Consider the following 17,131-nt stretch of genomic DNA (forward strand, 5'->3'; position numbering starts at 1 on the left):
TAGGTCGTTGAAAGGTGCTGTGCCCTCCAACCTCGCATTGCACTGCAGAGGCTGCGAAGTTGTTTTCCTTTGCTGGATGAAACAAGTATCTTGTTTAATCACAGTTAACAGATATGTCTTGAGCTCGTGGAAGCTTACCTTCCGTTAACGTAATTAACGTCGCATCTCCTTCCGTTAACGTAATTTATAAGGAGATTGCTTTTTCTACGTAGCTTCTTCAGCACGAGTGCATGGTACGCGCGGTTGGATTGATGCATTACCTTCTTTTTCTCTTCTCTGGGGGCTGTCTGCCACGATTTGAGTGCGACTTCCTATTGCCGGATTGGAAGTGGGCATGTTTCTTTCTTTTTGCTGTCTGGTTTAGTGCGCCTATAAATCTACCTTTCTGCAATAAAATTCAGTCAATAGTCTGCGCCCATGTTGTGTCTACTCGGTCACTTTGGTCCTGTTTTTTTCGCGCAGTTTGTTATGAATTCTCCCCAACTAGCCCAATTTTCGGTTCTTACCAACAGACAAAATACATGTGGAAAAAATTATAAAATCAAATAAGAAGCATAAGCTAACTGAAAAAATGAATTATAATATAGAGAAACGTAGTAATAAAATCTTGACAAGAGCTTTTATCGGGCGGTTGTTGTTTATGAACTCCACTTGCAGGTTGTAAGATTGACGTAAAAAAATAAATACTCAATCATGACATCTCTGGAGGCCTGTGGTTTAGTATTTATCGTAAACAAAACTTGCTTCTTTGGATTTTTATTGCAGCCATTGCTACCCAGCACGAGTTGAAGGTGAAAGGCTACTTGAAAATTAAAAAAAAAAAATGTTTTGTGGCACAGAAAATGTTTCCAATATACACATCAATTTTTATTTTTTCATAACAGCTTGTTGAAAAGGTAAAACGTTGCCTCAAAATAATGTAGATGTCTTTGGAAGTATCATTTGAATGAAGAGCATGGTTTTAAAATTGAAGGAAGCGGTCTGAAGAGCATTAGACATTTCAGCGAAATATGAATGTATGTGCGAAGGCAGTTTGTTAGCAATAGGGATAATATAGTTAAATTAGGTTGAGAGAAACCGTAGTAATCAGGACTACGAGGAGAACATCATTCCTGCGTAGCCAATCTACATTGCAGCGGTAACGAAGCAGGCGGTAAAGAAAGTCTTAACAAGAAAGCAGGGGTGCGCGTGGACCAGGTATAACTGTAAATCTGTCGAAGGATGGCGCGGAGATCGTTCTAGAAAAGGCACCTCGACCTCAGCGCAATATACTCTTGTACTAACCCTAACAAACTCTTAATTCATTTAAAAAGAAGCGCAAAGAAGAAACTTTAAAAATGGGAGGTTGATGTTGGTTGTCAAATAGAAATTAGGACTTTAGACTTGATTCAACCAAAGGAAACGGCAGAGCTTGATAAAGGTAACTCGATCGTAGATCACATTCACAATACGAAACAAGGAAAAAATAAACGCAAAGAATCGAGGGGCTACTGGTCTACAACATTCTGTAAATAAGAAAAAGCCTTTTAGTTAGTCGACACCTCAGCAAGGCCGCGGGGATCAAAAACCTTAGTGCAGAAGTGCAGTATGTAAAAACATTTGGAAGATTCCTACTGCAGCGCGGCCACAGTAGGCACCTATAGAAAATAGTATGAAAGGCCGCCAAAGAACACTAAAATTCACCAGTGGTATTCACGGAGTGCATATAGGAACTTTTCAGATACCTGAATAGGCAACAGTTGTGGATAAGAGGCATACGAAAATACCTGAGTATATGTCTCATTCGCAGGTCATATAGCCAGCCTAAATACCCTAGCGTACAAAATGCAAAGCTTGACTATTTCCCTAAATAAAAAGAAAGAAAGGAAAGTGTGTTCTAAAATGAATATGTTGAATCCTAATGTAAAGTTCAACATTCTAGGAAAGGAACGGTAGTTTACTATATACACCGAGGCAGGGGAAGGGACACAGTGAAAGAAGAATAAAACTATAATGAAGCCACTGACTGGCAGTCTACCAGAATATATCTAGCGTAAACTATCAAACCGCTTTATTCTACCTGCAGTGTCTTTTCTGTTGAGTAGAAACATGAAAGGTAACGAAAACGGCTCATATTAAAGTCACCGCTATAGAGTGAGCCATAAAAAGGGAAATTGTTGCTGCAACGTAGCCAGGAAGAGAACAGAGTTGGTCAGGCGAACAAATGCAAGTCAATAGATTGTACTGTCACTGCGTACGTAAGCATACATGAGACCGTTACGTACGCGAAAAGCGTGCGAATTCCTAAACGTAAACGTTCGTACCCTAAAGTAACGGAAAGTTGCCATTTTTAGGAACAAGAAAGCGCGAGACATGTTTGGATATAGCCGCTTTCCGATCTTGAAACATGCCCCGCAGTTGTTGTTTTTTGTCGAAGACGAACTTAGTGTTGCTGATAGAAGCAAGCACTTGCAACCTGCTTGCTGCTCCGTCGCTACGGACGCTGAAGGCAAACCATGTGCAGCATGCGAAAGAAAAGCGTTTTCCGTTGGCACATTGTTGGAGCGTTGCGACTTTTTACTTGCGTAATACGTCACTCATCATTGTGCGACACACAGGAAGTATCAAAATTAGCCTTTCTTGACATATATTAAAATATAAAAAGGTCCCTTCTTTTAAAGTGATGCCTGTAAATGGTATATCAGGCTACTATAACAGGTCGTCGCCTCTTTTATTACTGCCCGTTGCTTTGCCCAGACTATTACGAAAATGATCTCAGCCTAACGGGGGGGGGGGGGGGGGTGTAGTGGTAAGACGCCCGACTACTGTCCAGAGTTCCCGGATTCGAACCCGACCACGGCGGCTGCGTTTCGGTGGAGGCGAAACGAAGTGGCGTCCGTGTGCTGTGCGATGTCAGCGCACGTTAAAGATCCCCAGGTGGTCGAAATTACTCCGTAGCCCCCCACTACGGCTCCCCTTTCTCTCTTTCCACTTTCATTCCCACCTTCATCCCTTCCCTTACGGCGCGGTCAGGTGTCCACAGAGATAGTGTGACGGATACTGCGCCTTTCCCTTCCTGTGAACCAATTATATTATACTAACGGGGGGCTTGTTTTCACCAAAATCGGTCATACGAGTGACATTTCGTAGTATATTTCAATATACACTACATTCGGGTGAGTGTACTTGTATGGTACGTCCAGCAACGATTATTAAATCCTCATTGCGGCAACAATGGCAACAAGACATCGATTCAGTGCATTCCTTTGCGGTTCGAACGGATATCATTCCTGTAGACTAATACAAAAAAAGTAATGCATTGCAGTATAGAACGAAAAAATGTTCTTACTTCCCACGCAGAGCAAATTTGTGTATCCTTTTGTAGAGGTCTTGCAAAGAAGAACGTCAAGTAGGCAAAATACATCAAGTAGCCAAGGAATTCACTTAATGCATTTTAGTGTGAAGCTTTAGGATGGAAGTATGCGGCCTTATATATATGCTTTCTGCTTTCTATTTTGAGAAAAACATCCGCCGTGCACAGACGGTTGTGCACTAAGACGCGCTTAGTGGAAAAACAAAGTATTAGTTGCGAATTGTCCAAACGGGAGATGATTGATTGGAGCGTACGAAGATCACGTTTGTGTGTATAAATAGTGGGATGCGTTTTAAGATCGTGCCGTGGGCAAAGTGCAGTCATACATCTTTCCAGGCCTAACGCTACGTGGTATAAAAAAGTGCGCACAACTGCACACTCATTGCAATAATCTGTTTAACCTGTACGCAAAGGTCAAATTCGTTAAATTTAGGAACACACAAAGAGTCTAAAATTTTTATTTCCAGCACGTGTATCATCACGCTCTCCGCTTCTGTTCTTTCAGCTCAAAAACATTGTCTATTCGCTGCTATCGCTGCTTGAATGCCAAGAGAAGTTTGTCAAAGTTGAATTGGCTGGAAGGCGACATTCGACGCTTCAAGTTGCGCCGCGTCCAATATTTTTTTTTTTTTTAAACTCAGGAATGCATTTCGAGAGTTCTCGAAAAAAAAATTTTAGTCCTCATTAATTCCGTTTTAGAAAAAGGTTAGGAGCCTATCCGGTCCATTACAGAGCTTTCGTGGTCTGTCAACATTTTTTTTTTCATTACACAAACTTTGTCATCGAGAACAGATATAGACATGAAATGAGGTGCAGGAGAACATTAGAAAATCTCCGCTAGCTCGTAAATGCACGAACGAAGCGTCACATTTTCATTAATGACAGCTATAGGCTGCTCAACGTACCTTCCATAGCGTTCTCTTGTTTTTCAATCCAAGTCGTACCCATGCATTCTCTCTTAGGCTGAGCTGATGGTTCAGGAAACTTCCCCTTAGGCCTATTCTTATAGCTTGAGAGCACGCTTACCTTCGTTCGCAACGTTTGACGCTTTACCAAATCACTCGCACTTCAAGTTTGGAAACGTTTTAAACTCCTGTCTGGCCTTCACTCTTCGACGCGCCGTACTAAACAGTGCTCGGTTTGTTTTAAACTGCCACAATGAACATTCAATGTTTATTTATTTAATGAACACCACTGTAAACCTGATTTCCAGGCTCATACAGGAGTGGGTTGTACAGTTTTGTTTAGCAGGCAGTGCTTGGTGGACCCGTCTGTGTGCACAGCCACAATAACTGACAATAAATGAATATGGGCAACATATCAAGCAATAATGCACTGCCAAACATTCCAAGAAATAAATATTCTAACAGGTTTCGTCAATTGAACAGACTCTCAAGTTTTTTTAATAATGGTTCAGACGTGCTCACATTGATGCATTCCCGGTGCAAAGTAATCTACCCTTCAATGGTCAACATAAAAAAAGAACATTTGAACGCATCACGGGATTCAAATCGCCTGATACAGTTCTCTTGATTTGTTCAGCGCGAGTGAAGCCAAGGTGCTCTTAGATATGTGGTTTTATTTATGTGGATGAAAGTGTGATAAAAGAGGAAAGGAATTTTAAGGCAGAAACATGACTGCGATTAGAAAGTGATGGGTTGCCCGCTCGGATGCACATGTCACTAACACGGTCATGCATTAGATATTTTGAGTAGATCAAACCAAGACCCATGCCCTGCGTTGTTTCTAATCTATCAATTATATATGCTATGTACTGCGATGCACGAACGAAGTAAGTTTGGCAGGTTTGTGAAGAAGCAGGTGTGAGATGTAGAAGAGATACGAAGCAGCACTAGAATGGAGTGCAGCCTGCTCCGTGCCCACTCGTGCGAAGAAAAAGCGAGCGGCGAGATGGCCGCGCGCCACGAGGCACACGCTTCACGTCGGCTTGAAACTGCGCCGTACACGAAAGGCATAATTCCGTTCTCTCAGCGGTAGGGTCCCGCAACTTGTTTCTTCTTACTCGTTGTCTCTCAGCGAGCTAAACGGAGACTGTTGGTGAGAGATGTTTTTTGAACACAACCTAATGGCAACATACGCTCACTGAGGCTGAGAATGATTACAGTGAAGGTAATTGCATAGTGCAACCACTGTCACTACTGTCACCTCCTCGCTGTTTTCACTGCTCTGTTTTGCGGTCAATAGGAATTAAAAACATCGCATAACGCGACCTATAGGGAAACACAGCCCAATAAAGATGTTAGTAGTTTATTGAAATGTTGTTAATTGTAAAACAAATCTGAAAAAAATTCACTCAGATAATTCGAAGAGATTTTGTGAGTGTTCAGATTAGTATTATCCATTGCGCCACAGGAGCGACGGGAGTGGCGGGATTTAAATGCGTTCTTGTTCGCGTTGGCAATATTTCCGCTATTTTCAAGTGACGCCGTTCAGAGGACCCTGTCGTTTAGAGAACGGAATCAAGCTGCGTGTTGCAGTTCAACATGGCAGTTTTTCGAGGATATCAAAGCGATAACGAGGAATATTATGTCATAGTACTCGTAGCCAGGCTGAGTAGCCAAAACTGCCATACACGAGAAATTTAAATCAAAGCCTTTCTTTAGTGTTGGCTAGAGCACGTCGGAAAACATACTTGCCTCTTTGCGGTTAATAAAGCATGTGCTTATTCGCTCCAGGCAGATCTTATAGAAACCGGAATATACAACCCTTTTGTTTTGAAGCGATTTATTAAGAGGAAGCATTTCGGTGTGTAATTAATAAAAAAAAAACGCTTTTTTAAAAAGCTGCATTTTACACCTTCGAGTTAGCATATCATGGCCCCTGAAAGCAAAGTTCAAAGAACCAATTGCAACAGAAAGAGCGCCGTTATCAGACGTCTGTATAGAGTCTCACGAAAAGATGATGTGAGCAATAATAACTCCGAAGTATCAAGGCTGAGGTGCGCAAAAATCTCCTATATGAATTGGAGACCACAGGTTCGTTCAACAAAGTTTGAGAAGTACTAGCTAGTGCTGCATGGAACTACAGTTTACCTGCAAGAATGCACTACTAATTTTTTGGGAAATTTAGAAAAGAAAGCAAAACGAGCAAATATTTATGATGCAGTTGCGCTAAGCCACCTTGAGCACAAAATGCTTGAAAAGATTATTACGCCACAACGTTGGAATTTTGTCACGGAAACAAAAGAGCAAATAATGGAGAAAAACATACGATGTTTTGTCTAGTGCAACGATAGACTTGAAGTAGATAATTTCTTTTTGCGGTTTAAAGGTGTTGCTTGCCTGTGTTCGACCAAGAATTTAAAGATGATCCGGGGTAAATGCTTTAGGACAACAGCCAGTGGTTGGAAGAAGGAATGAATGGGCACTTTGCTTTAATGTATCAGGTGGGATGGCATTTAGTGCACGTGCGGCCTTTCTATTCTGGCGTAACGAAGCTTTCAGCACCGTCAAAGAAATCCAAGACGCGAACTTCTAAAGGTATTTACGTCGGCGGCAAGTACAATGGGAAGCTGTTCTATTGTTAATACAGCTTTGATATTATCGTGCTTGTAGATGAAGCAAAATCGACAGCACCTGATGTGCAAGCGCTTTGATCTATTAAAAAAATATTAAGCGAAATTATGAGTACTACAATTATCAAGAACAATACAGTAAATGAGCTCTAGAGAAGGAGAACAGACAGTGGCGTCACCTGGCAGCCCTGTTTCACTCAAGACGTGAATAAAGTGAAATTTGAAGGAATAAACTTTGCAATTAAGCGAGTGAAATATCTGTGCTAGTTACGTTGTATCCTTTTAAGTAAAATATGCCGAGCATATGCTAGTAGAACTGCAACCTGCCATCAAAGGATCCACCTGTAGGAAAGTAAACTGACCGCGAGAGCAGGAGGAAGAATAAAGAATTGTGCGTGTTATGTGTATATTACTTGCGGTTGGGTAGTATACAAAAATGTTTTAATATTTGGAGAGCCTTGAAGCTACAGTTTTAACAGCATAACGCGGCAGCGGCAATGGCTGCATTCTGTGATTCCCCTTGAGGATCTTCGTTCGTGTACTGATGAATAGCGGGGAAGCAAAACTACGCCCAGCATAAAACTATAGGTGCATCGTATGGGCAAACGGGCATTTAAACATTTTTTAAACGTGCATCAAACAAAGATTTGGTTTGGTTTGATTTGTGGGGTTTAACGTCCCAAAGCGACTCAGGCTATGAGAGACGCCGTAGTGGAGGATTCTGGATATTTCGACCACCGGGGGTTCTTTAACGTGCACTGTGGATGTCAGTGAACGTTAAAGAACCACAGGTGGTCGATATTTCCAGAGACCTCCACTGCGGCGTATCTCATAGCCTGAGTCGCTTTGGGACATTAAATGTCATAAACCAAACATATTTTACGTATGTTCGCACTACATGACATGACGTCAAAGAATATGCTGTTGTTTTCACTCTACTACAGTGCTTCACTTTTTGATATCCTTGGTTAAGTTACGTGATCCACATTGCTCGTAAAAACATTGAAGCGCAGAATAATGAAAACGTTTTGTAAACATTTTAGAGAGACCTAGTTCTGCAATAGGCTAGAAAATTTTAAGGCTGTCAGATGACTGCAATTGTTACTTCTGGGAGGATAATAAGGAAAATTGCTTTTGATAGTACACTGAATGGCCACAAATTTAAAGGAGAAACCACAAGGGCTCAAGCACGAAGTCTCGGGCATTTGGAATAGAATGACTTACATACCTGACAACCAAGCAACATAAAATTTGAGAGACCGCCATAACGGCGGCGGGAGGGGAAGGTTAGCAATGTTTTTTTTTAGTTCGTGCACATACTAAAGCTTGCTCATACAAAGGGCGAGTGATAATCTCTATATATGACTCTTAGGATCTTAGCACAGCCCTATCCCAGCTTGATTTTAATTTAATATAATTCGTAGGCTGTGTCCTGGTCTCTTGATTTGTGTAAAGCACCAACAAGGGCGCTTATTGCGACGAAGACTGTAATAAACACTTCTACCTCCAGTCAATTTGATTTCGTGATGTCTGCGCCAAAACGGGCTCCGTTATCGTACGAAAACGGCTTTGTACCAAGAGTCCGAACACTTATAAAAAGTGTGATTTTGTTTTCTGGGAACAAACACAGCTTAGGAGCGGAGAGCGATCCGCCGAGCTAGTTGCATAATGTAAAGAAATCAGCGCAAACTACAGACCAAAGGCAAAAGGGAAAAGACACAGAGCGTTCACGAGCCCTGTTAACGTCCAATGTGTTATTCCTTTTGTTTTTTAGTCCGTATTTAGGCTAGCTTATTCACATTAAACACAACTTAACAGCGAAATATAACAGGGGTGCCCATGAAGTTATTAATTTCATGGCTTTTGAAGCATTCAAAGGCTCCGTTTAAAGCGAAACAAGCGCACTAGTCTCTAGGATCCGGTACATTCATTATATTAATATGATTATAGTATATAATTACATGCCAACTTTAATTAATCTTCAGTGTTCTTTTAATGACTGCTGTAGGAATAACAGACCTGCGTGCTTACGCAATGGAAGAATTCAGCATTAGGATGAAATCTATATTTTTATGGCGGCAATTTATTTAAACACTTCAAAATATATCCACAACCTTTCGCTAACACACATTGTAAAGTGGTGGCTTCTGGGCGACACTCGTTGACTCACGACGCCTTGTCTGCGTTTCCTTTGTTGGGAATGACCGAGGAGCTCGTCCCCAACCGCGTTCAAAACATTACGCCCACGGATGATGGAAGAGCCGAGCGGAATCGCGTATAAACGAACACTTTCCGCTGTTTACTTTTGAAACAGGCTTTAATTAGGTAGCATCTCAAAAGTGCAGTACTTCGCGTGGTTTAGCTGCAGCAATCTCCAGATGTACCTAGCCGTATCCAAAAACAGTTTCTAATAAAGATAAAAAAACTATGTCTTTAACAGAAAATTACATCGTTTCCACTGTATTATTGTATTAAAGTGTTGTGTAGATTGCGGTTTGACTCTCTGTGTCCCACGATACCTTTGTAGCTTTTGTACAAAAACTGTTTTCTCGCTTCTCAATATCTTTCCAATTTTGTTGTTTAAGTAAATACATATTGCACTCTTCCCCTGAAATCAACTACGTAGAGAGAGGAGACTAGAAATTGTGTCGAATTGTGCGCTAGTGACATATTTTGTTTTTTATTATAATTTGGTAGCAGCATTTTCACAGTCACGCAGGAGTACTACATAAGGCACGAATCATTTTTTGCATACTCAAGACATGGAAAAAACAGTTCGAAACAATAAACCATGCAAAAAGAAAAAAAAATGTGCAACTACATTTTCCTTTCTGCACGTGATGAGTCCTGGTGTAGGTGTCAAGCAAGCTAATAAATCACGAACGTGCACTTCTATGCATCGCCGCCTTAGAGACGCCACTGAGTGTGTTATTGTTCTTGCCGCTGCGGTTCTTATCGTTACTCCGCTGTCCCTTTTCTCTGAGATGACTCGCTAGACTCACTCTGTCTACGTTATGACATGGAATTAATTGCCTGGTAACAGCCAGGCGCCGACAACAGCGTCGACTGCTTGAATTGTTCGGGAGAGCTAAACACCGTAGCGCAAACAAAAAAGGGCAGCAACACATGGAACGAGCCGTAACGTGCAACAGGCGCATGGGAAGTCCTTTGGGGCTTGTTTGCAGCGTCGTTGTTCGTTCCTATGTCGTGGCCGTTCTTTGTGTGATTTATTTGCAGTAGCAATAATTGTATGTGGGATAACTTTATTGCTTCGGACCGCGACGAAACTCAAAATCTGGCAAAATCACGAAGTTTTGTGTTATCTCGAAGCTATGTGTCTGAATAAATTGTATTTTCGCATCCGTGCTGATGTCAAATTAATCCATGCGCCTAGATCTCGCTATGCCATGGCCCATCCTTATACTTCCACATGCCGCGGTAGCGCAGTGGTTACGGCACTCGACTAGTGGGCCCAAGGATGCGGGACCTAATCCCGGCTGTGGCGGCAGCTTTTCAATGCAGGCGATAAGCAAGACAACCGTCAGCTGTGTGATGTGACTACACTTTAAAGAAGCCCAGGTGGACGACTGCTCCAAAGGACGCGGGATCGAATCCCGGCCTCGGGGGCCACTTTTCGATGGCGGCGAAAAGCAAGGCGCCCGTGTGCTGTGCGATGTATGTACACGTTAAATAACCCCAGGTGGTCGAAATTTCCAGAGTCCTCCCCTACGGCGTCTCTCATAGCCTGAGTTGCTTTGGGACGTTAAACCCCACAAACCAAACCAACCTACCAACGGTATTTTGGAGCCTTCCTCTGCGGCATCTGTCATATCCCGAGTAGTTTTTGACGTTAAACACAAGAAACCAAACTAAACCATATGTTTGAAGAGTTCTTGCGGTCGGCTCTTAGCTGTGTATTAAACAGTGTTTGAAAGAAGGCACGTTTCATGCAGTGCTCGGGATTATAGAAAGAAATGTTACCTAGAGGTGCCTCATATTTCACTAAATGTCTTTACTTAATCAACGTTTTTATGCAAATGTAAGTCTGACCGCAGCGCCTCTCGCGCATGGCATTAAAATTGTGGGATGGTTCTTAGCACTCATTGATGTCCTGAAGTCTCAAAGCTGTTGATGGCGCGCATTCCAGATACCTTGAGTGATGTCTGTAATTAAAACCCTGCTTCTGAATTAGCAGCCATTCTTTATTTTTTTGCCAACCTTCGCGCTCGCATTCAAAATTTTAAACGCCTTAGCACTCTATCCAGCGCCCAAGAAACATGAGTTAGCCACGTTTTTAGAACCACTCGGTAGGAGTCGAGTGGCCCGAGAGCCACGATCGCTGCCAGCTTGGTAGAATTTCCAGTCATAATGAAATAGTCCTCTGCGACTTCAAAGCCCGTCAATGAACTCAGTGATGTGCTTTATTCAAAGTGCCTACTCTAAGACGTGCAGCCTACACTGTCCGAAAAGCGGCGGTTTGAAGACGTTTAGCAGCTGTCAAGCACTCGAAATTCCAACTCCTCTATCCGAGATGTCTTTTAATGCGTAAGCACTGTATGGCTATGTAGGCGGTCTCGCGTGGGGATGACCTTTTTGTAGCTTAAAAGAGGAAATAGTCACTATGTAAAAAAAAAATATATTACAAGATAGAGTTAAAGGTGTGCATGTGACAAAATGGTTGATGTGGGATAATTAGTTGAATACTTATAGTGTAAATAAGTCAACCAGACGTCTAAATAGCCGGAGGGGTAATGTCGACGTCCAAAGGGGGTGACATGTTACTCGACCTCTGGTGACCTGGTTTCCGGTGGCTTGAAATTTAAATGTTTGAACATGGCCAAGTGGGAAGGGGCGGGATTCTCGGGAACAGATGGGTGGAATGGTTAGAAAGAGTTTAAAGACAGGTGAGTCGACCAACTGCAGTCTGAAAAATGCAGAAAGCCTGAGCATTGCTGCTGCGCAAGGTACGTCGCACGCACCTTGTCGAGCCCAACCAGCTTTCCGCTGTATGTATAAAATTTCACTAGAGCGGAATATAATTGGTTTACAGAAAAGAGAAGACGCAGTATCTGTTACTCGTGGTATCCCGTTGACACATCTCGCGCCTAATACTGCAACTCTCAGGCTTACGCATTTCTCCAGGGCACATTCTGCAATGATCGCGGAATTTTTTTTTTGCCAATATACGGTATCTGCTTGCATCTGGCTTGTTCTGCAACATCTCCTGCTGCTTCCTGTTGTGATGTTGTTGCAGCAACAACAATGCTGGCCGGTGCTCGCCATCGTCGAAGTCGTTAAAACACGCCACGATAGGCTTAGAGAGCTCTCCGAGACGGTGAACTGCTTTCTGGCCGAACAAGTAGGCCTCCTATATGAAATTGAGCTTAAACTGGCTTGGACCTAAGTTTATAGCAAGCAAATAAAGAAATCTAACGTTAATTTGCTGCCAAACTGCGTTAGAAAATATCACACATCAGCAGTTTCACACGTGTTATTCAACTTGCTGTGATGCGCGGCCGCTGCCAAGAGGTCGCGCCAGTTCCTGTTCTTCCGGCCAATGCGACACACTTTTTGCTTCTGCAGAAAATCGACACTTCGAGCGCCATTAAGGGGTGAATCATAGATAAACTCTACCAGTTATTGCCGAGATGAAGGTTAGAAGTATTAAAGGCGCAACTGCCGAGCAAACATCTCGCTTTAACCAAGATGGAAAATTTCAGCATTCAGACAAAGAAATAGAATTTGTGTTATTATTACTACGAAGTGCAGAACAAAGGATGATAAGATAGCTAGATATGCTACTTACAAGGTCTCCAAGGAGAAAAAAAATTATGTTCAAGATGAGGCAAATAATTAAATCCTCTAATTCAACAGTGAAAATAGAAGTGGCAATTGTGTAAACTCAATTAACCTAAGCTAACCGACAAAATGAATTATAATATGGAGAAACATAGCAATAAATTCTGCACACGAGATTCTGTCGAGTGGTTATTGTTTATGAACGCCACTTGTAGGCTGAAAGACTGATATAATAACAATAAATGCACAATCACACAACCTCTATGGTAGCCTGTGGTTTAGTGTTTATCTTAAACAAAACTTCCTTGTTTGAATTTCTATTGCAGTAATTGCTACCCAGCACGACTTGAAGGCAGGTTGAAGGCTAGTTAAAAATAAAAAAAAATACGTTTTGCGCTATATAAAATATTCGGACCATTTAAAACATTTTTGTTTTCATAACAGCATCTTACAAATGTGCAAAGTCGCCTCAAAATAAATTTCGGTTCCATGAAAGTATCACTTCAATGAGGGGCATGCTTTGAAAATATAACGTAGCGGTCTAAAGATCACTAGGCATATCGGCGAAAGATGGATGTGTGAGCGAAGACAATGTGTTATCAACAAGAATAAGATAGCTACATTAGGCGAAGATGAGATGTAGTAATCAAGATGGCAAGGAGACAACCACTACAGCAGAGCCAAGGTACATTGTGGCAGTAATGAAGCAGGAAATAAAGCAAGTCTTAACAAGAGAGCAAGGTAGCGCGTGGGCCGGTTATAACTTCGGATCTGTTGAAGGGCGCTGCAGAGGTTGTTCTGAAAAGGCACTTCGACCTCGAACACAACATAATCTTGTATTAACGCTAAAAAACTCTTAATTCATTTAAAAAAAACGCGAAGAAGTAAAATTTCAATGTCAAAGGGTATTGTCGGTTGTCTAATAGATATTCAATGACATCCTTAATGATAATATTAGGACTTTAGACTTGAATCAACCAAAGGAAACGGCAGGGCTTGATAAAGGTTACTCGATCGTTGATCACATTCACAATTTGAAGCATGTGATAGAAGAATACGCAGAATCGCAGAATCGAGGGACCACCAGTATACAACAATCAGTCAATACGAGAAAGCATTTTAGTCGTTTGATACCTCAGCAGCGGAGCGGGGATTTAAAGCTGAGTTCAAAAAGAAGGATGCAAAAACATTTCGAAGATACCTATAGCGGCAGCGTAGGCACAATAGGCACTTATCAAAAATAGTATGGAAGTGTGACAGAGGACCCTAAAAATCACCAGTGGTATTCACAAAATGCAAGCAGGAGCTATTCAGATACCTGAATAGGCAGCAATTGGGGATAAGAGACAATCGAAGCTACCTCAGTAGTGTGTCATTCGCATATGATATAGCCAGCCTAGAAGTAAACTAGTGGACAGAATGCAAAGCTCGATTATTTCCCGAAATAGAGATCAAGAAAGGAAAATGTGTTAATAAAATAAATACGCTGAATCCCAAAGCGACGTTTAACATTATAGAAAAGGAACGGTAGTTTACTATAGACACCGAGGCAGGGGAAGGGACACAGTGAAAGAAAAATAATAAAATATAATGAAACCCCTGACTGGCAGTCTACCAGAATCCCTCGAAAGAAAATTATCAAATATCTGTACCCACCTGCAGTGCCTTTTCTGTTCAGTAGAAACATGAATGCTAACAAAAACGGCTCATCTTAAAGTTACCACCACACTAGTAAGCCATGAAAAGGATAATTCTTGCTTCAACGCGGCAAGGAAGAAAACAGAGTTGGCGAGGTAAGAAAATTCAAGTCAGTAGGCTGTTTTGCTACTGCGTATTAAGGCATAGATAAGATCATTACGTACGCAAAAGGCGTGCAAATTCTTAAACATCACCATGCGTGCGTTAAAGCCTCGGTAGCCTGCTATATATTAAAAAGTGAAAGCGCGAGACAACTATGGCCGTAGCCGCATTTCTAGCTTGAAATGCGCTTCACAGTTTTTTTGTTTATTGCGGATGAATTTACTGTTGCTGTAAGAAGCAAGCACTTGTAACCCGCTTGCTTGTCCGTCGCTATGGACGGGGATGGCAAGCCATGTGCAGCATGCGAATGAAAAATGGTTTCTTTTAGCGCATTGCTGGAGCGTTTCGACTTGTTGCTTAAGTAATTTTTCACTCAGCATTGTGCGACCCACAGGAACTATCAAACGTAGCCTTTCTCGACATATAATTATATGTAAAAAGTAGCCTACCTTTAGAGGGACGCCTGCAAATGATATATCAAGCTACTATAACAGGTCTTTGCCTCTTATATTACTGCCTGCTGCTTTGCCCAGAGCATTACGAAAATGATCTCGGCCTAACTGTGGGCTTGTTTGCATCGAAGTGGGGTATACAAGTGGTATTTAATAGTAGTATTCATTTTACACTACATTTGGGTGAGGTACTTGTATGGTTGGGCCAAAAATGATTACTAAATAGTCATTGCCTGCGACAATGGCCACAAAACGTCGACTCAGCGTATTCATTTTTGGTTCGAATGGATAGCAATCCTGCAGAGTAATAAAATAAAGAAATATTTTGCAGTATAGAAGAAAAGATGAAATGCTCTTACTTCCCACGCCGTGCACATTTGATCTTCGTTTTGTAGAGGTCTTGCAACGATGGCCGTGAAGCAAGCAAAGCACATCACGTAACTAAGGAACTCGCTGTTATGCATTTCAGTGTGAAGCTTCAAAATCACAGTACGCGGCCTTATATGAACGCGGCAATGGCTCTTCTCGCTAGTAGAGATTAAGATAGCGGTATTGAAATTGCACACTCAAAAAAGCTATTCTTGCTATCCGTGATTAGAAGCTTACGGTATTGAAATGGCGGTTTAGCTCGAAGCTGAAGCTTGTAATAACATTTTTCTGTTTGTTATCTTCACCAGTACCAATTGAACAAACTCGTTTATCGCACACTCTACCGCACTCTATCGTCTTTCGCACTGTAAATGAATAGTAGCAATCGCCGTGCCAAATAAGTGATTGGTTGGCAATGAGAAGCATCAGGTGTCGGCAGCTGTTGGCTGCTCTTTCAATGCTTTGTTTTCTTTTCTGAGAAAAACGTCAGCTGTGCACAGACGATTGGGGTAAGAAAAAAAAGCGTCAGCTAGGAATTGTCCAAACGTGACATGATTGATTGGGGCGTAGTAGTACCACGTTTATTTGTGCAGATGGCGGGATGCGTTTTCCAATCATACAGCAAGTAAAAAGCCGTGATGAGGTTTTCCCTACCTAATGCTGCTTAGTATAAAAACGAAAACTGCGCACATCTGCACACTCATTGCCATATTCTGTTTAAAGAGCACGCAAACGTCAAAACCGTTAAATTTAGCATGACGCACTAAGAATCTATAAAAGTGCTTTGCTTTGCGTGTAGACTTGTTACACGCTTAAGGTAAATGATATGCCCATTTATAGGATCAGGCTTCGGAAAACCAAGGGTGACCACATAGACTTTAAATTCACTACTACTCGGACTATTGCTAACGCCGCAAGGTTTGCACAGAGGGACACTAATTTAATTATCATTTGCGTCCTTCTCCACGTTTTTATAAAGGCTAAGTTTGATTTCCAAAAAAATACTGTGGCTCGTTCTTTCTTATAATACTCAATCAACTGACTCAGAATCCCTAACATCATTTAATGATGTTAAGAAGTGCTTGAGATTGGGCTAGTTGCAACATCTTCTCACAAATTCTGCGCCGCTTAGTTGTACACGGACAAAGGAACTGGACAAACGCTGAGGTTAAGCGCAATTGTTGTGATGCTTCTTTTCTGTACCCTATCGGGAAAAAATTGCTGACCATCTTCCGATATTCTATATGTTTTCTTCCTGTCTTACGGAGTTTATTCATTTTGTAACTATAAATACTTCATTTTATATCTAAATCATAATGAGGTTCCCACGCGATTACATGGTGGCTGTTCTAATACATTTGAGTGAAAAGTAACTGCAGCATACCCTTTTTGCTCTAAGTGTCAGCGTGAAATGACTGGACGAAACAGCGTTTAGATTCGTGGGCTGCTCCGGATGATGATAGCCACACGTTTTTATCTGGGTATTAGCGAGGTTGCTTTCAAGCAGGTGCACGATCAGGCTCTCCGCCTCCATTGCTTTGACTGAAAAACACTATCTATTCGCCGCTGTCCTTGCTTGAACGCCATGAGACGTTTGTCAAAGCCAAAATGGCCGGAAGACAACATTCGGCGCTTCAAGTTGCGCCGCGTCCGGTATTTTTTAAAACTCAGAAATTCATTTCGCGAGTGCTAGAAAATACATTATTTGGTTATCAATAATTCGATTCGAGGAAAATGTTATGAGCCTCTCCGGTCCATTACAGACCTTTTGTGGCAGGTCGACATATTGTTTATATACTGCAGCAAAAGTGCAGAAAATCTCTG

General features: G+C 41.8%; 1 protein-coding gene across 1 annotated transcript in view; it reads right to left on the minus strand.

Moving 5' to 3' along the window:
• Positions 1–15,693, minus strand: part of LOC146199925 (uncharacterized) — a 35,562-nt gene extending 19,869 nt beyond the window's left edge. Inside the window, exon 1 of the mRNA XM_084595300.1 lies at positions 15,298–15,693. Within this exon, the coding sequence (XP_084451426.1) occupies positions 15,298–15,402 (105 nt within the window). The 5' untranslated portion in view covers positions 15,403–15,693. The remainder of the gene's footprint in view (positions 1–15,297) is intronic.
• Between the last annotated feature and the right edge of the window lie 1,438 nt (positions 15,694–17,131).

The sequence above is a fragment of the Amblyomma maculatum genome, chromosome 2 (assembly GCF_055883805.1).
Source record: "Amblyomma maculatum isolate TAMU_Amacu chromosome 2, ASM5588380v1, whole genome shotgun sequence".
Lineage (NCBI taxonomy): Eukaryota > Metazoa > Arthropoda > Arachnida > Ixodida > Ixodidae > Amblyomma > Amblyomma maculatum.